Source organism: Numenius arquata, chromosome 10, assembly GCF_964106895.1.
Source record: "Numenius arquata chromosome 10, bNumArq3.hap1.1, whole genome shotgun sequence".
NCBI classification, from domain to species: Eukaryota; Metazoa; Chordata; class Aves; order Charadriiformes; family Scolopacidae; genus Numenius; species Numenius arquata.
In genome coordinates this window covers 5,348,204-5,372,678 of record NC_133585.1, presented here as the reverse complement: position 1 = coordinate 5,372,678, position 24,475 = coordinate 5,348,204, and the positions used below count along the sequence as shown (strand labels likewise).

General features: G+C 40.0%; 1 protein-coding gene across 2 annotated transcripts in view; it reads right to left on the bottom strand.

Annotated features, from left to right (window-relative positions):
- Positions 1–303: 303 nt before the first annotated feature.
- Positions 304–24,475, bottom strand: part of SEC24C (SEC24 homolog C, COPII coat complex component) — a 38,570-nt gene continuing 14,398 nt past the window's right edge. The window contains exons 4-24 of one of the 2 annotated variants that reach the window (XM_074154443.1): positions 24,166–24,344; positions 22,694–23,143; positions 21,149–21,279; positions 19,796–19,864; positions 17,917–18,028; positions 16,974–17,101; positions 14,147–14,285; positions 12,122–12,237; positions 10,723–10,847; positions 10,257–10,448; positions 9,127–9,220; positions 7,863–7,979; positions 7,229–7,399; positions 6,749–6,845; positions 6,324–6,469; positions 5,712–5,850; positions 4,795–4,913; positions 4,242–4,421; positions 3,391–3,582; positions 2,884–2,973; positions 304–2,436 (exon numbers count right to left, since the gene is read on the bottom strand). In XM_074154443.1, coding sequence (XP_074010544.1) covers positions 2,296–2,436; positions 2,884–2,973; positions 3,391–3,582; positions 4,242–4,421; positions 4,795–4,913; positions 5,712–5,850; positions 6,324–6,469; positions 6,749–6,845; positions 7,229–7,399; positions 7,863–7,979; positions 9,127–9,220; positions 10,257–10,448; positions 10,723–10,847; positions 12,122–12,237; positions 14,147–14,285; positions 16,974–17,101; positions 17,917–18,028; positions 19,796–19,864; positions 21,149–21,279; positions 22,694–23,143; positions 24,166–24,344 — 3,127 coding nt within the window. In that variant the 3' untranslated portion in view covers positions 304–2,295. The remainder of the gene's footprint in view (positions 2,437–2,883; positions 2,974–3,390; positions 3,583–4,241; positions 4,422–4,794; positions 4,914–5,711; positions 5,851–6,323; positions 6,470–6,748; positions 6,846–7,228; positions 7,400–7,862; positions 7,980–9,126; positions 9,221–10,256; positions 10,449–10,722; positions 10,848–12,121; positions 12,238–14,146; positions 14,286–16,973; positions 17,102–17,916; positions 18,029–19,795; positions 19,865–21,148; positions 21,280–22,693; positions 23,144–24,165; positions 24,345–24,475) is intronic. The other variant, XM_074154444.1, reaches the window with a different exon arrangement.

The following is a 24,475-nucleotide window of genomic DNA, read 5'->3' as shown; positions in this document are numbered from 1 at the left end:
AAAAGGGAAATCTCTTTGCAAAATGGAAGTTGAGAAAAGGCAGAAAGTTAAAAACCGATCATCTAAGCAAAGTAACACTGATCTGACCAAACAGCACCTTTCTTCTGTTGACTCTTGTTGAATTTCTTATCAACACTCACTGTGAATAAGAAAAAAAAAAAAAAAGACTGAACTTGGTCAGCAGAAGATTGTAAAGGATCAGTCAGCTGGAGCTGGACTTCAGCCCTTCCCATTTCCTCCCTCCCGCAAAATACAGGGTTTGGAAAAATAAGCAGTGTTTATTTACTAACAATGACATAAAATACATCTTAATATATTTTTATTTCTTTACAAATTAAAAGATGCATTGGAAAAAACAGGTGAAGAAAATGAAAGGTTCATTTATGATTTCATTTCCATCCCCCACGCCCTCCCCCCCCAATATTAATACTAGAAATTAGTATTTGTGGAAGTCTGTGGTTGCTGTGCCTTATATTCCCGGGAAGTTGTTTTTCCTCTCTGGTTAAAAATCCTCTGGATTTTTTGGTTGGAGGCAGTACGTGGAGTAAAAAGTCAGCCACATTCATACAAAAACGCTGAAGGTTCTGTCAACTACATCTTGAAAGAGTTTCTCCATTGCAATTTTCATATTCCCCTTTCTGTGTAGTGATGGGAGGGAAGACAAACTAGCAGCATTAGAAAGAAAAAAAAAAAAAAAGGATTTATATACATGCTACAGGATACGGAACTAAAACCACAGCCAGATATTTTTCTGATCTTAACAAGGACTTTCCTCTGAAATATCAAGCCCAGATAATATGTTCTCTAATCCACCCACATTCTTCCTTCCACTTTTAGTGCTATTGATAGCACTGCTCCGGGGTGTTGTAAGAACACTTGTTAAGTGTTCAAGCTAAAATATACGAGCCCCCTTTCAAAAATGAATAAACAAAGCCCTTAGAATTCTGAATTTGATTTACACTCGCTCCCCTCTTTGCAGGAGTCTTCTCACCCACCTGTGCAGAATGGAGCAGCAGAGTGGCCAAAGTGGATGGATTAATCTGTCTGAGGTATTTCAGTTTAACAAACAGGCTTATAAAAAGGTTTTGTGCAAGCTGATCAGTAGGTAGAATGGGGGAGGGTATAAACATCCAGTAATGAAACTCTTCATGGCCCAGATGCTTTCAATAACCGAAATCAGGTACTTGCAGTACCTACTACAGTACAGTCTAAATCTTAAGTCTTTGTATCCCCTTTCTTGTATTCCAGGGTACAAAGCAGTCTCCAATTTGCATCAGTATAACTCAAATTCCTGCTTGTTTGCTATAATTCACGATAATATGGTTGAAAACGGCCATTCCTTATCATCCAGTTTCTACGCAGCCCCACACCACCTTGTTTAAAGTATTTTCTGCTTAAGGTTAAGAGGCTTTTTTTCCTACCACCATCTGGAGAGATAGGTAAGCTCTGCAGGAGAGGCCATGGAAAGCGGATCGAGCAGGACATGACGGAGCCGTGCAATGAGAAGGAAAGGAGTCACCACACATGCCAACAGGAAGCACCGTCTCTACCCCTACGCTGTTCAGAAGCTGTTGACTGTTGCTCACTGAACTATTACTTATCCCATTCCAGATCTGCACAGCAACTTATAGTACAGGAAAGACTGGGGAAAGAAATTTGCCCTGCTGCCTCCTGGCTCACCAAACATTTCCTTTTTCATGGATTTCTGGTTCTGACAGCCACATGATACATCTGTGCCCTGCAACGTCATGTCTCCCTCTCGAGAGAAGGGGACACGAAATGTTTGGCTGCTCCAGCTCCCATCACCTGACCTGCCTCTCGGCCTCCCCGCCTGCGCATCCTCTTCACACTGGGAGCATGCACACGCACCCATACAAACACACAGCAACTACCAGAAGTTTTGAAGAGTTATCGCTTTTTCACCCAATGTTGAATCATGTACAGTGAACTGGAAAAAAAAACCCAAAAACTACATTCATTACGACAGGATTAGCGAGCATGGGGTGGGGGGGTGAACTCCTGCCAAGCACAGGAAACAATTTAGATACAAGTAAAAGACCTGGTATCAAAGGCCTTTTTTTTTTTTTTTTTTTTTAGCCCTCACCAGGAAAATTTTTCATCTCTCATACAGGACTGGGAGAGGTTGAAAGGATTTCTGCTTATGCAATGTGTATTAAAAATTATGGAATTGTACAGATTTCTATGTTGTCCTTTTTTTGAGGGCGCTGGGCCTTCTGATCAGGTCATTAGTGGAGGCTGAAATGTCACTGCTGAGTTCCAGCACCACTCCCTCCTCTAGCTCAGTAGCTGCCGAATCTCCTTGTGCATGTGACACAGGAAGTCCACGTATGAAGCCCCCCCACTCAGGCTCTTGTCCTCCACTAGAAAGTGTTTGAACAGCATTTCCAGCTTATCTTCTTGCTTCACAATTATTAACTGCAAAAAACAAAACAAGAAAAAAAACCAAGCGTTAGTAGTTAGCAGAATTAATGTTCTTAGTAAACAGAGCAAAGAGCTAAATACCTCAAAAATCCAAAGACAGATAACCAGAATCACAGCATGTATGGTTTATGTGCTTCCACTTCTGTAACTAAACTGGGTTAAGTCCCAGTTATTTCTAAACAGAAGGAAAATACCATGTACATGGTTTGTGCAGTAGTGTGTTATAACAGGTCTGAAAAAATTTAGTTTTAGAACTATGGTAAGCACGGAACTCCAAAACTAGTAACAAAATTTTTTTTTCGGATCCTCAAAAACTTTATGTTTTAATCACACTTATGAGATCAGGAAGAATAAGTTCAGCATTGCAGCATTACCGGGCATCACCTGCTCTGCTAGGAGGGAAGGAGATTTAAAGCTACAAGTGGGGGACAATGTTTTTACCTTCATGTAGCGGGATCTCTGCGCTTGAAGCATGTCAATAATAGATCGTACTTTCTTTGAAAAGGGGTTTTCCAAGACAGGCAGGGTACTCTGGAATGAAGATATACAATCCCTGTTAGTCACGTGAAGTAAAGCAACATTAAACAAAACTCAGCAGTTTTGTCACATCACACGAAGGTAGAGACGTATCTACTGCCACTAACATACAACCTCTTTGACCTCAACTGGTTACAAGAGAATATAACACGATATCAGAATTAAAGATCAATTATTCGCTCCATGTACATATCAATTGTTCTCCGCACCATCAGGGGAACTGCAGCTTGTCAAATAAAGCCAGGCAAAAGCATGGCCAACATGCCCAGACGAGGGACATTTCCAGTAGTTCCACATACCAGTACTTCTTCCCAGTATGAAAAATTTAACACTATTTTCTCAACTTGCTTTCTCTTTAAGTTTTGGGTGACTATCACAGACACTAGCTCCCCACACTGCCATCCAGCTCACCAAGGCGTTGCTAATCTGGCTGAAGGATGACACTCCAAAGAGGTTCTGGATCAGGCCTTGCTGCACGTTGACTCCCACCCACACAAAGATGTTCAGCCCATTCTCCAGCAGGTATATGTCACCCTTGGAGAGACGTTCCTCTGAGTTCCGGATTGCTGCTGGCAAGGAGTCACTGTCAACATCTGCTTTGGTCTGATTTAGAGCGAAATAAAAAATAAAATAAAATCAAGATTATAAAACAAGAATATCTTCTGAAGTCCTGAAAATTTCTGCCACCAAGACTCCAATGGCTTTCTCATTTCTAGGACTCATAACGCTGCAGTAGCTGTGACTGAAGTATCACCTTCCTTAGCTTAGTTTTCTTACTGAATGTGACACGGGAGCAGATCAGAGACTTTATGTTAGCAAAAGAGAACATAAGGCTGCTGTGAAATTACTCTGCAGTTCCAATATTGCCTCCTGGAGTAGGAATGTAATTAGTTTTTAGTGTTATTGCAGCAACTATGGTACTGAAAAGTCAGAATAGTATGTGGAAGTGCCCTGCAATGATGAAAATTACTACATAAAGTTACAAGAAGCTTTAGAACTCTTTTTAAAGACTATGAAAGGGTCAAAAGTATCTTCTTTGCCACGAGTCACGGGCTCACAGCTCAGAAAAAAATCCCCCAGCAAATTCACAAGATGCAGTAATGCCTCTATCATCGAGTGGAATTAAGTGAAATATCCCAACAGATGGCAGATCCCAAACCCCTCTCAAATCGCTTTTCCTTGCTAGAATACAAGTGCCGGTCCTTACGACGAGTCAAGACAACAGCAATTCCCAAGCGGTAGGAATATCCTGAACTACTCACCAGGGGCAAAAGCCTGGGATAAAAGAAAACATTTGTTTCTGCCACATCCATGGAAGTGACTAACTGTCGAATGTAGGCACGGTCATCCGTTGTGACCTCCAGACCAGGCTGAAGGACGTCACTCTTCAACACGCAATTCAAGTACACAGGAAGCAGCTTCATGCATTCAGGGAGGATCAGCTACAAGTCACAAGCAGAGAGAAGCTGGTCAGCCGTCCTGCTGAATAAGCTTGTGTTTGACAAAACAACAAACCAACAAAGCGTGGTACAGCTATGAGGAACGAAAGCCGACAGTCTACTTGTATCACGGACTTGCAAAAATAACATACAACTTTTCCCTGGAGCCAGCAGTGCTTTCTGGGCTCCAGAGAGATGTCCAAGAAGCCATTCTCTACTACAGTTTTACTTGCAGCCTTTGTACTTCCCGAGTCTTCTCTTTGCAAATTTTTGCTGAGCAAACCAACTGACTTTTTGGAATAGGTTAAGTAGGAAGAAGCTCTCATCACCTTTCAATAGCCAACCCTGTGATTCAAGTGAAAGCACTGGAGTTTACCTGGCCAGCAGAAGAGGGACTAGCACAGTTCTTTCGATAGCAAGCTAGGATCTGGGCACACTGGTTGATCAGTGCATCTCGTACAGTCTTTACTGGGCTACTCAGAACTCCACGATATGCTGCACAGAAAGAGGAAAGAGACAGAGGGCTATCAAGTGATTGCTCATGAACGGTAAAAAGCCCAATGCTACTTCCACAAAGTAAATCTAAACAACTATTGTTTATGAAAGTCTTTTTTCCCCTGCCCTTCAAACTTGTGGGAAAGAGATGATACGCTCCTACTGAAGATCTGTAGCAGCTCATTTACTCTGTTTTATTACATATTCTTCAACTCTCTCTCTCCCACGTACTTTAAAATACACTTAATCATACTTTTGAAAGGAGGGGGTACTATAAAACCTTCTTTTATAGACTGGCCATCTTTCTTTAATGGACTGAATATGGACTGTTTCTTAGATTTTAACGGCAATAAACATACGCACAGCTCTAAATCTCTGCTGGATTTGTAGACTTTTACTGCAAACTGGAAAGGGTAAATAGGGTACAACGTATAAAAGTATGATTTTTAACAGCACTTCCTATTCACGGAGCAAAATTCTGAAACAATTAAAGAACAAACTAAACTAGTCCAAAAATAAATACAAGGATGAATTCAGACAGCTGTCAATATAAACCTCTATTTAAAAAATTTAGACAAGAATTTGTATGAAGGCTAAGCCTATACCCTCTATCTGTACCTCTCGTCCTAAGCGACAATACTATCATCACCGCTTTACACTCTTTCCCATAAATGACTGAAGTATCAGGATTGCCACCTGACATTTGATGCAGAGAGAATAAACAGGTGTCACTGGATGACAACAGGCATTTTAACAGAAAGTAAAGTTTGCAATTCTTGTTACCATATTTCCCCTTACCATATTTAGCCAAGTAATTGATGAGTGTGTCCGTCTCACAGTTTCGATAGAGGTCAGCAAGCTGCGTGCAACAGTTGAGGGAGAGGTTGTGAATGCGGAGTCGTCGCTGTCCTGCGCAACTTGTATATAACAGAGCACACTGTAGGAGACAAAAATGCCAGGATATAGAAAAACAGGGTCATGCTACAACAAGAAATGCAGGGTTTGAATTAAAAACTAGGACTCAGATGCCTAAATAAGGTAATTTTGTAAAAGACTTGCATAATAAGCTAAAAGCATATACTAAGAATCAGGGTCAATGAAAGATAACAAGCAGCAATGTTAGCAGTTTGTATTAAGGGAACTGGTCATGGAAAATGGATTGTAGTTTGAAGCAGTTTGGGTCACCCTGAGAATGTGTATGCTGAAAGGTTAAGGGTACAGCAAGGGGCAGAAAGAAAGAATGAACAGGTCCTTGAAGGAGTGTCTAATAATTCAGTTCAGAACAACCTCATCCTCTTCTGCAACTGGCACTCTCTCCAGTTGAGATTTGGTTCCACCTTGATACAGTTTTGTTGACAATTCTAAAAATTGTCAGCTCAGTTCTTCCTCCTAGAAAGCCTCCCCCCTCACCTGAAGGAGTGCACCACTGTCTTCACTCAGTTTGTCATCATGCTTGAATTCCACCGTGATTGTTTTATCACAGTCCAAACCTGCCATCTCTACATCAGTTGTGTTGCTCATGTAAAAAGCTCCAAAAAAGTCAGTTGCTCGAATACCTAAAAAATTTAAAAAAAACAACATGAATCACAATTTTCAACAGCCCAACAAGACTTTGGAGCCCTGAAAATCCTGTCATCGGTGACACTGTTATCTTAAGAGATTTCAGCAGGCACCTTTGCTCAGTCTTTACAAAAGTCTTAGAATTTCAAAGCTTTAGCAGAGCTTTTTGCATAGCCTAGTCTCAAGATGTTTTAAGTTAGGGAAAAATCTGTTATTTCCCATATGACATGCTTGAAGTGGCCAATTTCTTAAGACTCATTCATGCTAACACTCACCTGTGCTTGTGCGCACTCTCATTACAGCATCAAATCCCACTTCTTTCTGGACGTCTCTTCTCAAGTCATTCAGGAACCTATCCTGGTCTGTCTCCAGCTAGAACACAAGCAATAATTCAAGTTTCATACTCCCATAAATCAGAGCTGGTTCATAAACCATAAAGTAATTTTAAACCAGACATTATCACCTGCAGTCTTACTCTAAAAATCAGCCCTCATACAGCACTGAGTGCCCTGCTAATAGAATATTGCGCTAAAAAGGTAACAGCATAATTTTCTTGTTGTTTTTGTTATTAATAAGATATTTTGTGTAAAGATGCAAAGCTAACAAAATGGTTGTGGTGAAAATCTTGAAATTTAAGTAGCAATTTGTTTCCAAAGAAGTACTTGTTCACTACGATTCACACTATGGGAAATAACTCTTAACTAATAATTCTTCTTTAGATCAAATGCCAGCCAATGAGTCAATGTCAGTCTTACCTGGAAATACGCGTATTTATAAATGGAGCCTCCTGTCTGGTACGTTACTACACCCAGTGTCGCCACATCCAAATACTGGTTTGGAAATAAGAACAGATCCACGCAGCAGCCCTGGGCCACACAGTCCTTGGCCAAGTTGTTGTAAAAGCTTGTCTGTGGTTGAAACAAAGTCTAAGAAAGGAAGTTCGAGATGAGATCAGATGTTTGTAGTAAGAAAAGGAAAGTGACATCCAGTTTATAATCCCAGTCAACGCACTTTCATACTCTAAGTCTCTCTATTAGGATCATATAAATTCTTCCTGACCCTGCCTTTGAAGAAGTGTTGAATATTATGAAAATTACTACATATCTTGCTTTAGTCGTAAGTTCAGCAGATTTACTTTAACCCAGCTATGGTATTTTATCCTCTGTAAGAATCTAGATCTACCTCTTCACGTTCTCATACCAGAGCTGTCCTTATGATGTCAAATCTACACAGCTCTGCTTGAGAACAAAAGTGCAATGTTAAAAGATACTAGATGGATGGTTACGTTATGTACTACCCTTGTAATTTTTTTAGTGTTGCTTCAGAGTTATTTTATCCCATAAAGAGTATAATATAGACCTGTAGCTTAAGCATCATTCAAGTCATTACCTTCTCCTTATCTGTGTTGATCAGTTTCTTATCATCCCTGTTCTTTAACTTCCCTGGGGCCTCTGCGATGGGCAGAGAGGTGTGAAAAATGAAGAGCTTGCCAGCGCACTCAGCTGCCTGCAGGGGAGCAAGTGCAACAGTGCAGGTTAGAAACATTTATGAAAAAATTGTAAGGGAGGACTGTGATTCAATAACAAGCTTTCAAGCACCCCCATTACTTCATTGCTTTATGTCAGGAAGGCACTGTGTCAGACACACAGGCTCAGCGATCACTTGGTTACTTCAGTGGTATCCAGCTTTCTGCTCAGTTCTGGAGAAGCAACTTTGAGTTCTATGGGACCCATGCTGGTTCCGTGGCAGGGAGAAAAAGCCTGGCTCCAAGGAGACAGAGCAGTACGCAGGTTTTGCACAAACGTGTTAAATGGCTTTCTTCTCTGATTTGCAGCTACCGAGTTTGTGCAAAAGGAAGTGTCACAGAAGTGGCAAAGGATTTTGTAATCTGAGCTTCAACAGATCATTAATCAGTAACCTATGTCAACACTAGCCAATGTTTAGTAGGTTATTTTCTCTGACACATGCAGTATTAGTAATTTGTATTATTTCTTGACTGAACAATTGTCATGAAAACTGAGTTTGAGAGAAATTTCTAAGGACTTGCATGACAAACAAATAGAGCTTTATGAACAGTTTTGCATGGAATCAATTTGATCAGTAAATACAAGCCAGAGTTAGATCGTGCATGTAAGTATCTAGATGAAGTACTGGAGTGAAAGAACTTTAGGAAAGGTTTACTTGGTGAGCACATTAGCACGGACAACTTCAACAGATCACATTCTCTCCTTTTATTTAAGATTATACCAAGCACAGGATTAGAAAGGCATCATGCTACAGAACTCCTCTATGAGACATGACAGACTTCAGAACCTGGTTTTAGTGTTGGAGGGTCTTGTTGGGTTTTTATTGTGTGTAGGTTCCGTAAACTATTCAAAGCAAAACCCAGCCAGGTAACTGAGATTAAGCCATATGTCTTATACTTTGAGCCAAAATTACTTAAAAAAATTGGGTCGAGAACAAATAGATAGCTACACAGAACCAGAGGTACATGCACTTGAAGAACGAGCCAAGTACTCCCTACACATAGCACATTTACCACAAGGAAACGTACAACAAACTTTATAATTGTCTTATTAGTGGGTGTCATCTGAATATGAACTTCACAGTACTCGGACTGAAAATGATTTGCCATGACAATGCCTTTACTAACCTTCAGCGCCTCCAGCCCTGCTTGAATCACAGGTGCAAAAACAGTTTCTGTTTCTCTTGTGTCTGCAAACATGTCTGGAATCTGGTCCAGCAAACTAGTAAAGAAAAAGAAAAAGGAGGAATTCAGTATTCCATTTAATTGGAAAAGCCACACAGTTGAAATTGATGGTGTATGAGACTGAGGTGGTTTCAACAGAAATCCCCAACACGTCTGTAAATTTACACAATTTTTACAGTATTTGGCATCTCATTATTTATCTACGAAAAAAATGATGCTTTGTCATTCCTCATTGGCTTTGCTCATTCAAATCCTCAGTGCTTGCTGTACAGCCTCAGCTGATGCCTATGCCTACTCCAATAGCTCTTCTGTATTCCTGCTCTTTTAAATATATTCCAATATATATTGGTAAGTAAACTCTTAGGAAAGAATTGAGACACTTGGCGCCTGTTTGCCAAGCATCCTGTGTACTATTCAAAGATTAATAGGTTTAATCCACAGTTTTGTATTTATGCTCATTAATGCACTACACAACAAGCTAGAAATTTTCTTTAAAAACATGCAGTGCCGCCTCTAGTTCCCAAAGAATAGCTACTCACCATACTTTAATAACAGTTCAAGTATCATGTTAAATAATTTGCCAAAACTTTGCTAATTTCTCTTTCTTGCCTTCTAGATTTTATCTTCTCTATCCCACTCATTCAGTTTTCTCCACTGAACCAAAATTGGACACCACTGATGTCTCAGTTTACAGTTATTTAGGCACTTGCCTTACAGTGATTCGGTGTTCTTATGACTTTCACTTTGTATCATTCTAGTTGTGGTTTTTTTTGTTGGTGTTTTTTTTTGTTTGTTTTGGATTTTTTCCCCAGAAATGCCCTTCTGCACTAAATTCCCCTTATATATGCCCTATACCAAGCTGGGCTACGAGCAAAATACACTCTTACCCCACGAATTTTTCCATCCTACTTTGCCAGCTTAATCTCAAAAGAGTACAGGAAGTTAAAATACATGGAGTGACTTCTAGGTGAATAACATGACAAATGAGCAGTAAACATAACACTTTTAAATGCAACACTCGAGTCTACCAAACAAGAAGTTTACTACAAACATCGTAAATCAATTTCTATTACCTGGCAATAACTGTCCTGGACTCATTCACGTTCACCAGAAAACCATCAAGGAGCGGCACAAACATATCTGCCACATCTGAGACAACCATCATTTGTGGCTGTGCCAGCGAGCTCTTCACGTTATAGAAGTGTAACACCTTGTTGTAGGTGACAAAGCCTACTCGAATGGCAGATTCTTCCATATTGCCTTCCCTGGAAGAGGAGACACACTTGCTTTCACATCAAAGTAGACTGTGAAACCTTAACACAGAACCCACCACAATAAGGGAAAAAATGCAAGGAAGAAAAAATTATTTTCACCTAGAAAGGTATCCAGAAAGATATCCTGCTTGGCCTTTTTCTGAAGAAAAGCTTGGTAGGATTATCAAATAGTTTTTTAATTTCTAGCTTTTTTTTTTTTTTATAAAGGGAAAAAATGACAGTTTCCCCCATTTTGACTAGCTACAGTAGTATACAATATACCTACCTGGGCAGGTAATCTAGGAGTGACTTTAATTCTTCACATATTAGCCTCACTAAGCCACTCTTCATAGCATTGTAAGACACATCAATCATGAAAATGAAAGCAGGTGGACTGGGAAACTTGTTATTCTGTGGAAGAGAGGGAAGAAGTCACATTACGGCCATGTAATGCAGCCCACATAACAGCTCTGTAACAGGGACAAATGAATGCTGGTCAAAACGCTAATAGCTTTAATATATTTTTCTACTCATGAGCAGTAACTGTTTCTTCAGATCATTCTCCCATCCCTGCCCAACCAAAACACATGTAACTGCACTGTGCTTGAAACAGACCAGTATTACATACCCTAGACTGATTTTGCCATTGCTCAGTGAAGAACAGGCTAATCACAAGGTTTACACGGCTAAGCCAGAAAGGAAAATAGACAGGGAAGTTTCCTGCCAGTTCTCAGGACTTTGGAATCTGAGCAGAGTTGTTATAGGTGATTTTATCAATATAAGGCAAAAGATTTTCCTCTCCAAGAACTGCAAATTTTCCTTTCTACTTAAATATCAAGTTTGCTTTGGGAGAGAAAAAACTTGCTTCAGTCAACAGTTTTCTAAAGTCTATAGGGCACACTGGAAGGAGGACACAGAACAAGAGTAAAACACAAGAACTGTCAAACAAGCTGGGAAGATCGCATCTTGCTTGAATTAAAAATGCTTAAGCAAGAAAATTGGTTTTTCTCTTAACTCAGAGTAAAGCTGAGGCATCAGAAGGTAACCACTATCAAGTTGCAACATTCAGGCATCTGTTTTTTCAGCATTTATTTCAGCAGAAACGTAAGTTGCTTTAATAAGCACCTTGCACATATTTTTCCTATTCTTCAGCGTTATTCTTTAAATCATTAATTTAAAAGTAAACCAGCTCTGACAATATATATTTCCACACTATTCTTATGGTTTTAATCACTATGGCTTTATTTGAAAGTTAAGTTCAACAGGTAAAGCTTGTCTTAGGCAACAGGCAGCACATTTCATCGTTACTGTTGTACTTTCCTTGAATCTCTCCCACATTCTCCTTCTGCCCCAAGAACTACTGCAAGAGAGTCCCTGCTGCAGAACTGCTAAGGTAACGGCACCTATAGCTGTTTATATAGCTCCAGAAGAGAATGACAGAGGCAGCTATAACAAAATTGCATCATGCCATGTGTGTTCAAGACTTCCTCTACTTTGGGAAGCAAGCAGGCAAGCACATTATCTTACACAATGAAGTGGGTTGGATTAATGCTGTTAATTATCTCTGCCAGCTGGAAAGCAGCCCTAGATAATTCATGTCATTCTTACTTTTAGGAAAATAGGCCTTTTATTTAAAAGCAAAACAAAATACAGCAATAAACACAAACTACTTGCACTACACATACCTTGCAATAGTCAACTGTTGCTAGAAACTCATAGGACCCCAGTGATAACTCAGGTCGATCATAGAAGTCTACTCGCTTTCCAGTATGATCCAAGTGCTGGAAGTAGTGAGGTGGCACTGGGAAAGGAAGAAACATTAAAGTTCAGTGACACGTCCATGATAAACACCGTGAATAGAGAGCAAGCACGATACCAGCTCTTTCAGATAAAACTCCAGGAAAGCAATGGAAGTATTACTGAAAATATTCATGCAATCTAAAAGCATCATTAAAGCCAAGAAACACAGACAAACTGCTCCCAGCTTGTCTTATGCACCAAGTGGCACAGTGTATAGTCACTACTGTACTTTCCTGAATCTCCTTTATATTCTTATTTCACATTTCATATCAGAAATGTCACAACAACATGCTCTTAGGATTCTTCTGAAGGATTTAGTCCAAGCAAAAATCCTGTACAAGTAGTAACAAATGACATACAACCGAGTGTGAGCAAACTACAGGCTACAACATTACTGACTCAATTCAGGCTTACCCAAAGACTGAGCTCCTTATTTTGCTATATGAGTTAGCTTTTTCCTTCCCTTCCCACGCTGCACAAGAGCAAAGCCTTTTAGGCACTCTTGGGTGCAGAGACTGCCATAATCCTTTTGTCAGAGCAGACAGGGTGGATTGTAAATTATTAAGAAGGAGAAACTAAAAGTGTAACCCCATGGCCAGTACTTTTGTGCTGGTACCAGACATCAGAAGATAAAGTAGGAGTTAAGTTTTCGCTTACAGAAGTCAGCTGCAGAAACAAAGAAAGCATTTCCCTCGTCCCCCAAGAGCTACCGTGACAGAGAGTCCCTCCTGCAGAATTGCTGGGGTGACAAAATGTATTCTACCTATTGCTATATATATATATATGCTCCAGGGGAGAAAAAGTTGAGATTATCTGTACTGGTAGTATTTAACACCTTTAAATTATTCTAAACATTCGAAGTTTCAACAGTTCAAAAGAAAACAAAGTGATATCATTAAAACAACATATATAAGCACCTATTGCTCTTCTCCTTTCCAAGTACACATCCAGTACAAGCTAATTATCTGGTTGTTTTTGCAGAGAAAACAGTAATTGTTCGCAACTATTAGGTACAACTACATTGTATTTTCAGAGCACTGCTTTCATCAGCAGCCTCTGAGCATCCCTCCCTTTTCTGCCCCTGCTGAGTTGTTACAGGTACAGCCATTCACCAGCTGCTGAGTGAGCAAGGCCAGGGAACGCGTGCAGACTGAAAATCACCAGATAAAAAGGTTTTTTTAAAAATTGGCCATTTCTAACCCCCCGTCAGCTTCCCATTTTAGTTTGTACAAAGAGTTGTACAGCATAACTGAGGTGGTAAGAACAAACAGTCCATTAAAAGCCACCAGCGCTACCAAATGAAACACTCAAAACACCACCGTAAGACTTGTTGTACCTTACATTCCACTGTGCCTTCTAAACAAATCTATGGATGTCGTGCTATGAGCGGCACATAGTGACTTCTGCTTAAAAGGAAGCATGTTTTATATTAATTTAGAAGAGCAACTAAGATTAACTGGCATATATTGAACACTCCTATTCAGCTGTAGCAGAATTAGCTGCAATCTCATCTCAATCAGCGTTTAAACAGGTTTTGCGAGCAAAAAAATATCTTAACTCGTGCTACTGTCTAGATGTACATCTCAGCCTGTCATAGAAAGATGTAAGTTTGAAGTACCCTCAGAAAACAGCATAAGTAGTTTTTCAAACCACCATACATTATGCTACAAGTACCTCACGTTAAAAATTTGGTACAGTAATACTGCAATGCATAAACACCTAATTTGAACATAATATCAGAACTGAGCACCAAACATGTTTTATAATGAATTTTTTTACCAGACTAAGCACACGCTAGAGTGGAACATACATAATGAATGATCACAACATTATAAAGACTTATTTGCTTGCATCTTGTTCAAAGATTACTCCAGTAGAGCCTAGAGACCAGTTTCCAGAAGGAACCTTACCCTCAGTGACGCAGCTGCAGAAACAACACTGGAACCTCCTTCCACCCTCAATGAATTGCATAAAAGGGCACATGTACGCCTTGCACCTATTACATCGGACAGGACCGGATTCTCCGTGGTCTACCAAATAAGGAAGGGTCTGTGGAAGCCGGGGAAAAAAGAAAAGAGAGGTCACACGATGATGAGAAAGAAGTGACCATGAATATCGCAGAGCTTAAAACAATCTCCCTGGACGTTGCATAGGATGTAGCATTTTAGCAGCTGTGGGGGAGAGCGCAGGGGGTGGGGGAAGCCAGAAGAAGTATTTCATCAAGGCTTTTCAACTGAAGCTCTAGCACAGCAGTTCTCCATGGGCTGCAGTTATTAATGGGTTACCCCACTTAGACACAAGTATTTCTGCATGGTGCGGCACTGCCTTATATAGTAGCCTGCTCGAGGAGTAGGAACTCCAGCAGGAGCACCACGTCGCAGCACAGATGTATCCCAAGCCGTCACAAAAGACTGAAGCCACGCAAAGAATAGCTGTGATAACCTCACGGGAGTGAGCTTACAATTTACATTTCACCACAGGTTAGGTGTTTTAAAAGCAATTCTTCACCTCTTCTATTTTTCCCTTGTAAAAAGCAAGCTTTTTGACAAAAGAGAAGCCAGTCATTACATTCCATATATTCAAGAACTTAGAGCATCCAGACTATCTTAAAAAAAAAACCAGCTGATAAGTCTTATTTTTGAAGTCCACCATGAAATACAGCATATCCTGAAGTTCTGCTTCTCTTGACCCCATTGTATAGCAAGTCCTCAAAGCTGTTATATAGCGATACCAGTTTTGAACTATAACTGATAATATATTCTTTTTGCAGCCAAACCAGAATAAGATGCCTGGCGACTTCTGCAGCTTCTCAACCTCAGAACAAGCAGGAAGCACTTTAAAATTATTAAGGCAGAACTTATGCAAGCTACAAGCTGCATTTGCAGTTCAAAGCACCTTTCATAACTAAGAATCTAGCTCAAAAGATTACTTACTTTTAAGTTTTCTGACACTAAAGCTGTCCAGTCTTAGTTCTCTCAGTTACCCTAAACCTCTGATCATGTTTAAGAGACAACATATTCCTTGAGCAGGAGTTGAGCTCCTGCCACTTTCTTCCTCTTCATGCCACAGGCGTGCCACGCCTCTCATTCAACCCCACTGTGGACAACCCGATTTATGGAGCATGCAATGGTTTTGTAGCCAGAGTTTCTCAGCTCCTACCGCCCAGGCTGATCATTTCAGAGAAAACAGAATCTCAAGCCTTCTGACTGCCAGGCAATATTGGTATTGTACTTCCACACGGTAAGTTCTTTTTCCTCAGCCTCTCCTCCAATAAACACACGTACAAACAAACAACCAGCATGCTGCAAACATGCAGTGCTACAAAGAACTTGTCACTAACCGCTTGCTCACAGAAGGCACAGAGATACTTCTTTCTGAAGCCTCAAACTTTGCCTTCTGAACTGTGTATTAACATAGGGCGAATGTCCTGTATCTGGCAACCTGGTACCGAATTTTTATATATTCTAGATTTCTCTGAATGCTGTATTTTCATGAGACGTTCATCCTCTCATTACTGATCTGTTAAGCTTTAGCTCTGTTTACAGTATTATTGCTCAGAACAGCTGAGCCTTCATCTGGTGGAACGGTCCCTCCACGGGGAGTTTGCCCTTGCCATAAAGAACTTTCCAATGCTAGAAGCTGACCAGTCTCCAGGGCAATTTTCTGATCTTAGCCATGTTTTTTCTGGATATCACAAGTGTTTGTTCAAAGCATAAACACACCAGGAGACCTAACAACTAGTTGTTTGTAAAGCTTCTCTGAAAACGTGCAGCTCCACAAGTCTCCGAGTTTCTCAAATAAGACCACATTCCCCTGTTGTGCTCCTTTTAAACTCCAAGAACACTACAGCAATACAGGAATTAACTTCACAGCTCGGTTTTATCACAAACAAGTTTTCAAAATCCAAACCGTAGTTCAGGAACATTGATGAAACACACTAGGGAAAAAAAAAAAAAAAACCTTAAAAGCCCAGAGGGTATTCCTCACCTCAGCAGATGCTAAAGTTAAGTTTAACAGGGCACAGAATACTGCAAACATATGTATTCAAATTTAACAAGCATATTTGTCTTTACATCACTGCTCCAAGCAGGCTAACGCTACACAGTAGCCAGAGTATTTAAAATATTTTATAAAATTTCTAGCTTGGTTTTATTCTCAAAGTTTTCATGTTCTCAGCAACCAGACAGTGGGTACAGTCACACATTACACCTAGGAAATAAATGCTGGACAGAACGAGGGCAGAAATACAAGTGCAGCTCAGCAGTGCCCAGTACTGTCTTGTGCTGCCATCTCACACAATGCTCTGTGTGTACATAGACATTAACTGGCGCTGCTTGATACATTCTCATCCAATTCCACAACCTGACATCCCAGAAAAGACTTCACATCCGTGATCAGTAACAATTTAAATACTTGAGGCCAAGAAAGAAATTGAGATCAACTGGAAGCATATGCATTTGTGCCCATCCTAGTGTTTTGGTCATTTGGTTATAATGCTTGACAGTTACTGCAAAAAAGCTGAAATTATCATGGCAATCAAAGTATTAAATGTTTGAACAAAGAATTCTTCTGCCTTACAGATCTCTACCACATGCTTGTGGGAGAATCAATGTTTACCCGGTCTTCACTATCTAAACGTTCCTTCTCAACATATCTGTGAAATGTTGCCATCTAATAGCATCCTCCTGACGAGTTCAGAGTGCAATCAGTGCATATGTGACTGCATACGGTTCTCACCTCCTCTGGGGGTAGAGTAGCCAGCGGCTTTATGACAGCAGCCAGGGGAACTTGGGACTGTTTGGCCATATCTGAGGTGCAGGGAATATTGTACGATGTGCATCTGATGTAGCGGGGGCTTGCGTTACCTGGGGAAGAAAGAAAAAATCCCCATAAATTTCAGTACAAGTTTATATTCAAGAACAGAAAATAAAGATACCTTCAGTTGTGCTGTTAAGCTACAGAGACTAAAAGTTTATCTAAACAACCAATATGTCAATCTATTGATTGACTTCCAAACAAAACACTTCTTCACTATTAACTATGTATAATAAAAAGCCCTTAACTCAAATGAACTTGATTTCATATTAACTTAAACCTCATTCCTATTTCACTCTTTTTGCAGACTAAAATATACTATAGGCAGAAAACTCAAACATTTCTACTGTTTTATTTTGTAATTTTGGCTGTAAAGTAAAGCACTCAATTGTAAAACTGGATTCTGAAGTGTTAAGGGAGCTTAAAATCTCTAGTAAAGCATGAGAAATTAGAAGATGAAATATCCTTTCTCTGTGAAGCCCATGGATCAATTGACATCCCACTCATGATTTAAAAAAGATGGTTCCCAGTCCAATTCAAATGATATTGCTAGTTAACTTCAGTTCTTAACTGCTATTTCTATAGCTCTATGGAAGAGGCTTCATTTGCTGCTTTCCAATATCCCTGCTAACGCTGGTCCCAGGTACCTGCCCTTTTATTTGCGAACTGGCTACTGGCCACCAAACAATCAAGAGAATCTACATCGAGATCAAATCAACACAGGACTTTAAACTTCTGTTGGTAAAACACACATGCCCAGCCACTGAAATAATTCCTCAAACTTTTCCTTTAAAGACATAGACATTTCTCTCACTGACTCTTTTGGAGTTTGTTTTGTTTGTTTAGGAAAAGAAAAATATTTTACCTTGATCCTTGACCAAGAAATTTGTAGTAACAAGAGGTGGGACCTGCCCTCTCACTCCAGTGACAAATGGTTCTGACCCACGGTTATTTCTGTCATCTTCAATCACTTGAATCTGTGACGGAAAACACCAAATTAATATTTGGAGGCTTGGTTTCAAAGTACCGTAAAATACAAATTATATCTGTAAGACAGTGAAAAGGGGACCTGAGGCAAACATTACTATCTCTAAAAATAAGAATTCTAAAGCAAATAAGTTTTGTCAAGCAGTCACCTCTCAGTTTGATTTTGAATAGTACTTAATAACTAAAAATAAATTACAAGTTGCGAATAGTATTTTTCCCCCAAGTATTTTGAGTAGTAGCATATTTTGTGTTCTAAGGCCTGATCTGAACTCACGAAGCCAAACACAGATCAAGAAAGGAATTTTTGGTAGTATTCCCCTGAATACTGGTCCTAGCCAAATTAAAATCAGAAGCTTCTGTAAGCCTCAGGGTGAAGTCCTATACATAACCTGGCTTTTCCTTTCTGTTATGTTCCCACTGTTTTCATAGTATGCATTTATTTCTAACCACTGTAACTCTGACCGCAAGCCAGATGCTCACAAGCTCAGGTGGAAGTCTTCATTACTCCGTGGTGCTCAGGGGTTTGTGATTTGAATTCTGGGGATGTGGAAAGTGAAGTTTCAATAGACTTGTCAATGAATCAAGCTCAAACTTCACAGTAAAAATCATAAATTTCTTAGTATTGCTAATTCTTCATTAATGCAAATACGTTTGAGATGATGGAAATGCATTGAACAGCATCACTTGACTAAAATATCCACTGAGCTTTGCATAAGAACAGAAATTGTAGTTGTAAACAGTTTTAAGTACATTTCCATACTGGTGCCTGAGTGAAAGCATTAAAACTACCAATCATTCTTCTGGTCTTATTTTGCCACCGAACACACGTGCCTTTGCTTAGAGCAAATTGTGAAACGCAGGAGTTTGCATGGCAGAACCTCTGTCCTGTCACCAAGGGTTCCAAGTTGCCAGCAGAAAGCCTCCCAGAGCATCAGACAGTGACTATTGGATAAAACTAGTCCCATTTCAAAAGTCTACAGATTGACTGGTGTTGGTGGTCTCACCACTGGTTTCTGTTACATGACCAACTTTGGCTAAATGAGGAAGAAGTTACACGAGGGTAACCAAGTCAAATGTGTATTTTTTTCCCCTTCCAATCCAAAAGGTAGCTGCTTTTTTCTTTCTTTAGGTAAGGTTCTCTACACATAAACATTAAATTTTCAAATTCAAAATCTAATGGTTATGTATGAGCACAGATGATGAGAGAATGTTTATAGCTCCCCATGCCTCATATTAAATCTACTAGAAGATTCATATCAGGAATTAACATCAAAACAGAACAGTGAAATCTGCAATTTTAGAACTTCAAAGCATTAGCCCAGTACTGGTATACCAACTAGAACAGTAAGCAAATTCTGCTCAAAACTGGTAGAAAATATGGCTATGCAGGCTCATGCTGTGTGTACGTTAACACAAGAAAAACATCGTATGGACAATTATACTGATGGCTTACACTGAAAACACCAGTTGAAATCTGAGGAAGGAGATATTTTAAAGATCAGATGAAATGATGGGGAGACATTCTTCATGATCTGTTTCTGAAATAGTCTGCTTTCTATTGCCTCGCCATCACAGAAGAGAAGATTTTAACAACCTCTTGTGGTGTAATGTTACTCATTTTGATAAGGCAAGCAGAAGACAGCAAGGAAAGGGTAAAGGACTCGTGATGGAGGGTTAGTGAGGTGAAGTTCAGGTTTCAGGCATGCACAGATGGTCACCAACACACAGACTACAATTGACATATATATAGCACTTACTGGACTAGGAATTGCATCTGGGTCTATTCTGTGCCTGGGTTTCTGCTGGGGTGGCAGCTCATTAAGTTGCTTTTTTTAAAAAAATAAAAAGTAAGAGTGCCACAAAGGAAAAAAAAAAAGGAAAAAGAAACAGAAAAAAGAAAAGAGAATAATAAACCAAAAAGTAACAGTGTTACTTCTCTCTACCCAAACCTGTAGCACTGGAATTAGATACATTTGGACATTGGTTCATGCAACAGGAAACATCAGCTTCTGCAGCACACACCGATCCCTAAACCAGCCTTGCCGGGAGATTTGGGCTTGGGCTCCAAACACATTCTAACAGAGGTAGTGGTCCACGTGCTCATTTTAGTTAGAAATCGGGGATTTATGCTTTAAGAACATGCTTAAATTAAGGCAACTGACACAAGCCATTTGAGATCTCATTTAGTGGAAGAGAAGAGAAGCAGAGAAGCAATTAAAGAATTCTTATATTTTACAAAAAAAAAATAATACAGTCACAAACTTTACAAAAACTTGGAGTCTAAACAGATAATCTTTTTTGAATAGCAATAACTTGTGGACACATCGTAGATCTGGACTGGTGCTAACTGAAGACTAAATAATTGTTAAAGTTTTGAAGTAAAGTGATTGTAAGCACTGCCCTGGAGAGGTTTCCTGTTACCAAGTGATTGTGGCCACCTGAGACAGTAACAGAACAGCATCAGCAGCTGTGGAAGGAAGAGCCCAGTAGACCAGTGGCAATAATACTGCCAGGCTTAATGTTACTCATCATCGCTAACCATTACGCCATCACCACTCATCCCTTCTCAGAATCTCCATTCTGAAAGATATTCCCAATTTGAAAAGTTGTCCATATTTGACTAAAGTAGTGCCATGACTTAATAACCCCCAAAAATGCTAATCAGCTTTTTGACAGATTATAGGAAAAGGGAAAGGAAAAGCACTACAATCATCTCCTATTAACCATACTTTAAACTTGGATCATACACTTCATAGATTGTCACCTCAAAACCTGAAATTAGTTCACCTTGGAAAATTATTAAGCAAGAATCCAGAAATGGAGAAACAAGCTTAATCAAAGCCCTCACGGATTCTCAAAACGTAATATAGTACAGAAAGAGACCTGAGGAATTAGAGCATTGATGTGCATGTGCAGTGCCTTTCTGTAGTCACCAAGAAAAATACTGCTTCATAACAACAGACTGAAGCTGGACGTACAAGAGAAAAGTAAGCAGGAAAACAGACTGATGTTCTTTGGAATGAGAAACCTGAGTTTTGGTCACCGTCAGTTCTGTTTTACATAAAGACACTGTGGAAGAGTTCACACTGGTAAGAACAAAGTAAGCTTACAGGGCTAGGAATGGAATCTGGATCCAAGCGTTTTGCTGGAGCTGGTGGTCCGGGCTGTGTTCCATAATTTGGTGTTCCTGGATAGGCTCCTCCATAGTTTGGCTGGGGACCCCTCACCTGCCCAAAGGAACCTTACAAGAAAGGGACAGCAAAATCAAACAATAGCTAATACTAGACATTTCCTCACTAGCTACTTCCCACTTTTCCTGTCATCATCAAAAAACAAGAAAAAAAGTCACATGGTTTTCAGCTAATTAGGATTAACCATACTTGTCACAGTGTTTCATCTTAGACCTGTGCATATCTATCAAATGATCCATTAAACTGATGGATACAGTCCTCCTTAAAACCAGACTTATGGAAACACTGGTTTTTAGAATAATATGATTGAGATATTAGGAAGAAATTCTTTCCTGTGAGAGTGGTGAGGTGCTGGAACAGGTTGCCCAGAGAAGCTGTGGCTGCCCCATCCCTGGAGGTGTTCAAGGCCAGGCTGGATGGGGCTTTGAGCAACCTGGTCTGGTGGGAGGTGTCCCTGCCCAGGGCGGGGGGGGGGTTGGAACTCAATGACCTTTAAGGTCCCTTCCAACCCAAACCATTCTATGATTCTATGCTAATTCCTCAAGCCAACGGTATGCAAGGAGTTCTCTTGGGCAGTTTTGGCTCGTCTGAAATGACAGTAATAGGTTAATGTGTGATTATCTCGTTTTGTAACTACTTGAAGTTATTACATATTACTTTAGACAATTTCATTCAGTTACGGAACAATAGCATGATTTATCCCATCGGTATTTTTACAGATGATAGCAATTTGGATAGATATTTTTAAATTTTTAAGTAATTTACCCGGCCAGTTGTGCAAAGCTGCATGGGGGACACGATCCTCACTTGCACACGATCACTTTACCCTACCTATCTGTAAATATTATTGATTAAAAATCAGCCAAAATTGTTTGTAATTCAGAAAACTTAACTGATATTGTTTCTAAGCACACACAAACTGTGAGATGTTCTCCAAGGAGAAAAATACACAATTGTGTGAATTAAAGAAGAAAAACTAGCAAGTCTTTTTCAATGTTTAACAACTGTTATATACATTGTATATGTACACTGGCCACAATTTTTTAAAAAAAAGCGCTAATAAGGCTTTTCAGGATTTCAAATCTCTCCTTTTGAACAGATGAGGTTGTAGACACCAAATTAAAGTTCATAATAAAATTTTGATCACTAGTTCTTGCAAAATATGTTCTATGTAGAATAGTTCTTGCTATTATGGCACTAATTAATAAACAACTTTTTGGCCAAGTAAGCCAGGATCCCTTTAGTTGCATTAATGTGATTAAAATCCGTGTGATGAACACCTTAGAATGACACATCCTATTGTTTATCTTGGATTTGTCCTTCAGACCTGAGCACAGCGAAACAAGTGGGAAGCTTTGAAGTGCAGGAAGGAGCTCACAAGTTACAAACCTGAAATGCAGTTCTCATTTTGCAGCACATGGAGAATACCCGTAACTTAACAATTCCTACACTAGGAACACTCACCGTTCTGCTGCATTTGGTATCCTGGCTGAGGAGGATGAGTGGGAGGAGGTGGTCCATGGAGGCCACTCATGGGAGGCCCAGGGTGCGGCCCTGACATAGTTGATGGAGGTGGTGGTGAAGATACGTGATTGGGCTGGGAGGCTGGTGGTCCAGCAAGTGTCTGCCCAGGCAGTGGTGGGCCTGGCATGGTAGGTGGCCTTGGGGCACCTGTGGTAGGAGGATAAGAGGAAGGTCCAATCCCTGTGGAAGAGGGAGGTGGGGCAAAACCAGGGACTTGAGTAGGTAGGCGCTGAGTTGATATTGGTTGACCAGGAAACGGAGGCTGTGCCAAAGGAAGACCCTGAGACACACTAGTGGGAGGGGGTCCTTGGCTCGCAGTGTAAGGTGTGTAGAGACCAGATCCTGTTGCACTAAAGCTTCCTGAGACTGGGGGAGCCGATGTTGGGGGACCTGGTAAGAAGAAAAGAAGATGTAACATTTTTTTTTTCTATCCTGAAGACAATTAAGATGCAAACAAAACCCATTTGTTCTAAATATCTAAATAGGTCTACAACTTCATCTTCCGATGGACTTGCCATTACTAATAGAGACAAACCTTAAGTGAACACCCTCCTAAATTTATCAGAGCTGAAACTCCTTCAAGGGATCTGAAACTTGATAATTCTTTCATTGTCCTCTCTCTCGGAGTCTGAGCTTCTTGTTTTACACAATCAGAACATATTTCAGGACTCAGGGCCAGAAGAAAGAGGCAAAGCCAAGAGTAAGCAAAACAAGAACCACCACAAGTCTGTCTACTCATTTCTTGACCTAAGTTTTTATCTTAAACTCCACACTAAGTTGAAGCCTGTAGTTCAACAACCATTTTGAGCTTCATAGTTTTAATAGCATGGAACCAGCATCTTCTGTGTTTAGCACTGTGCTACTTCTGAGGACAATTTTAGACAAACACATTGCTAGGATGCTGAGGAAATCTGCATCCCCTACTCCTAATTTTCCTATAAACTCTGTGTTAGAGTATAAGCGAAGCTTGTCAAAAAGTACTTTACCAAAACAATTAAAAAAAAGTAAAATTGAAGTGTAGTCAAAACAGCTTTCACAGACTAAAGACAAATCTCTAGTCTTCAACTAAAAAAAAAAACAGTCCTGTGATCTACAGCAGTGGGAATAGAGATCTAATACAAGAGAACAAAATATCTGAATTGAGTTTATACTATTTAAGTTTCTACTCTACTCAACTTCCAGCAAAACCCTTCACAGTATTACGTGAGACTCTTGACAGCTTACTTAGACTGGTTTTGTGCTTCACACCAAGATTCATCTAATTGAGAAGAAAAGTTATTACTCTCTTTTGCTACTCGTCTCCTGCACTCCATCACTGTATATTAATGAATCATTGACAAGAGCGAATATTTTATGAGATTACTAGCATAAATGACAATAATTAACATATTTCTGTAGCTGGGAAACCTCACCATATCCCAGTCCAGCTGGGGGAGGAGCAGATGCTGTAGTACTGCCAATTGTCATCCCTGCCATGTGATTGCTGAGCTGCTGCACGCTGGCTGGGGGGTGACCGTATTGCTGGAACGTAGCTGGCTGGCTGACAGGCGTGGGTGCTGAGCCTGGCAGAAACGGCTGAGAAGCAGGTGGCCTGAGGAGGAAGATGAAAAACTTCACTGGATTCCCCATTACACAAGCAGTTACAACTCTCTGTGCCTTTTAAATTTTTTCTGCCACAAACACTAGCTGGGTCTCAATTATTTAGATGAAGCACTGTAGCTC